The sequence below is a fragment of the Nicotiana tabacum genome, chromosome 9, assembly GCF_000715075.1.
Source record: "Nicotiana tabacum cultivar K326 chromosome 9, ASM71507v2, whole genome shotgun sequence".
Taxonomy (NCBI): Eukaryota; Viridiplantae; Streptophyta; class Magnoliopsida; order Solanales; family Solanaceae; genus Nicotiana; species Nicotiana tabacum.
Window position 1 is genome coordinate 67,175,743 of NC_134088.1, and position 1,793 is coordinate 67,177,535.

The window sequence follows — 1,793 nt, forward strand, 5'->3', positions numbered from 1 at the left end:
TCTCTTATAACTATGCTCAAGCACTTTCATGGCAGTCTCCGACATGGTATCAGAGCTATCAGAGAAGATCTAAACACGCCTCTTCGTCACTCGATTACAGAATCTAGAGCTCAGTTAGAAGATAGACGATTTCTCAAAACTCTAACATTTTCTTCGATTCAGAAATCGGGGAAAAAAAATTGACCATACGCATCTGATGTTCATGCATCCATCAGACACTTCGAGCTCAGTGCTAATTCCGGTTCAGCTCAAAGGATTCGAGAACTATGGCTTGTGGTGGAGATCGATGAAGCTTGCACTTCAATCTAAGCGAAAGCTAGGGTTTGTTGATGGTAAACACACCAAGGCTTCATTTTCGATAGCATTGCATGATTATTGGGAAACTTGTAATGCTATAGTCCTTTCATGGATCATGAATACTGTATCGCCAGATCTGCTCAGTGGGATAGTGTATGCATCGAATGCCCGAGCTGTGTGGGAGGATCTTCGTGAAAGATTTGACAAGGTCAATCGAATGAGGATCTATCATCTACATGGGGAAATTGCAATAATCGCTCAAGGTACCGACTCTATTTCTACATATTTTACAAAATTGAAGGAATTGTGGGGCGAATTTGACGCAATTGTGCCGCCTCATAGGTCTGTGAAGGACTATGTTGAGCTTTTGAATCAACAAAGTTTACTTCAATTTTTAGGAGGTCTAAATGACTCATATAGTCAGGAAAGACGTCACATCCTTATGAAATCCACTGAACCTAGTCTAAATCAAGAATATGCCATGGTTATCGAGGATGAGACTCAGAAAGGATCGTCAGGGCGTGACTCTACAGGTCTCAACTCAGTAATGGAGGGCAATGACATTACTGCACTTTTGAGTGCTAAAGGGCCTCAGATGCAGAAACGTAGAAAGAATTTCTATATACAGTGTGAATTCGGTAGAATGAAAGGACATATCAAAGAGAATTGTTATCAATTGATTGGATATCCAACATATTTCAAGGGTAGAAGAAAGCCAGTGGCTAATTCAGACATTTTGATAACTCTGCACAACTAGGGAATCATGGACAACATCAATGAATGGGAAATAATTCAGGAAATGGACACACAGGTGATGGAGCTACACGACCATTAGGTCCAAATGTTGATTATACCAACGCAGGTTATAGAGGATCAACAGGTAGTTTTGCAGGTGCAGAGAAAGATGCAGGATTGAGCATGCAGATGCCAATGCCATTCACTCCAGAACAATATGACCAGATTCTGAAGATGCTACAAAAGGATAATACACCTGAGCCAACAACTAATGCAGCATGTATAACTGGACCTCTAATGCTTGCAAATGCAGTTAGTGTAACTCATTCTACTAATAGTAAAGCAAAGGATAATAAGTGTATAGTAGATACAGGGGCAACAAATCACATGGTGTCAAACAGTGAAATGATCTCTAAGCCTAAAGAGCAGTCTAAAAGTATTGGTGGAAAAGTTCATTTGCGAAATAGAGATAGCTTGGCCATTTCTCTTGTAGGAAATACTGAATTGGATCAAGGGATTATATCCAATGTGCTTTGCATCCCAAGTTTTAAATACAATTTACTGTTAGTATCAAAACTGAATAGGGAACTAAACTGTTGTATGCTGTTCTTTCCTGATTTTTGCTTAATGCAAGACCTTTACACTAGGAAGGCAAAGGGGACTGGTAGGCTGAAAGGAGATCTATACTATTGGCCTCACAGTGATAGAGATAGGGTTCAAGCCTCAGCTGCACTGCGTGACCAATGAAGAAGAGCTATGGC

The 1,793-nt window shown here is 40.3% G+C and overlaps 1 protein-coding gene across 1 annotated transcript; it reads left to right on the forward strand.

Moving 5' to 3' along the window:
* Nucleotides 1-286: 286 nt before the first annotated feature.
* On the forward strand, nt 287-1,054 carry LOC142163938 (uncharacterized). Its single transcript, XM_075221094.1, has one exon. It carries the CDS (start codon nt 287-289, stop codon nt 1,052-1,054), a length of 768 nt encoding a protein of 255 aa, XP_075077195.1.
* Nucleotides 1,055-1,793: the final 739 nt, after the last annotated feature.

Bases quoted from the DNA above. Each gene is read 5' to 3' on its own strand.
- LOC142163938 (XM_075221094.1), top strand. From the start codon at position 287: ATGAAGCTTGCACTTCAATCTAAGCGAAAGCTAGGGTTTGTTGATGGT.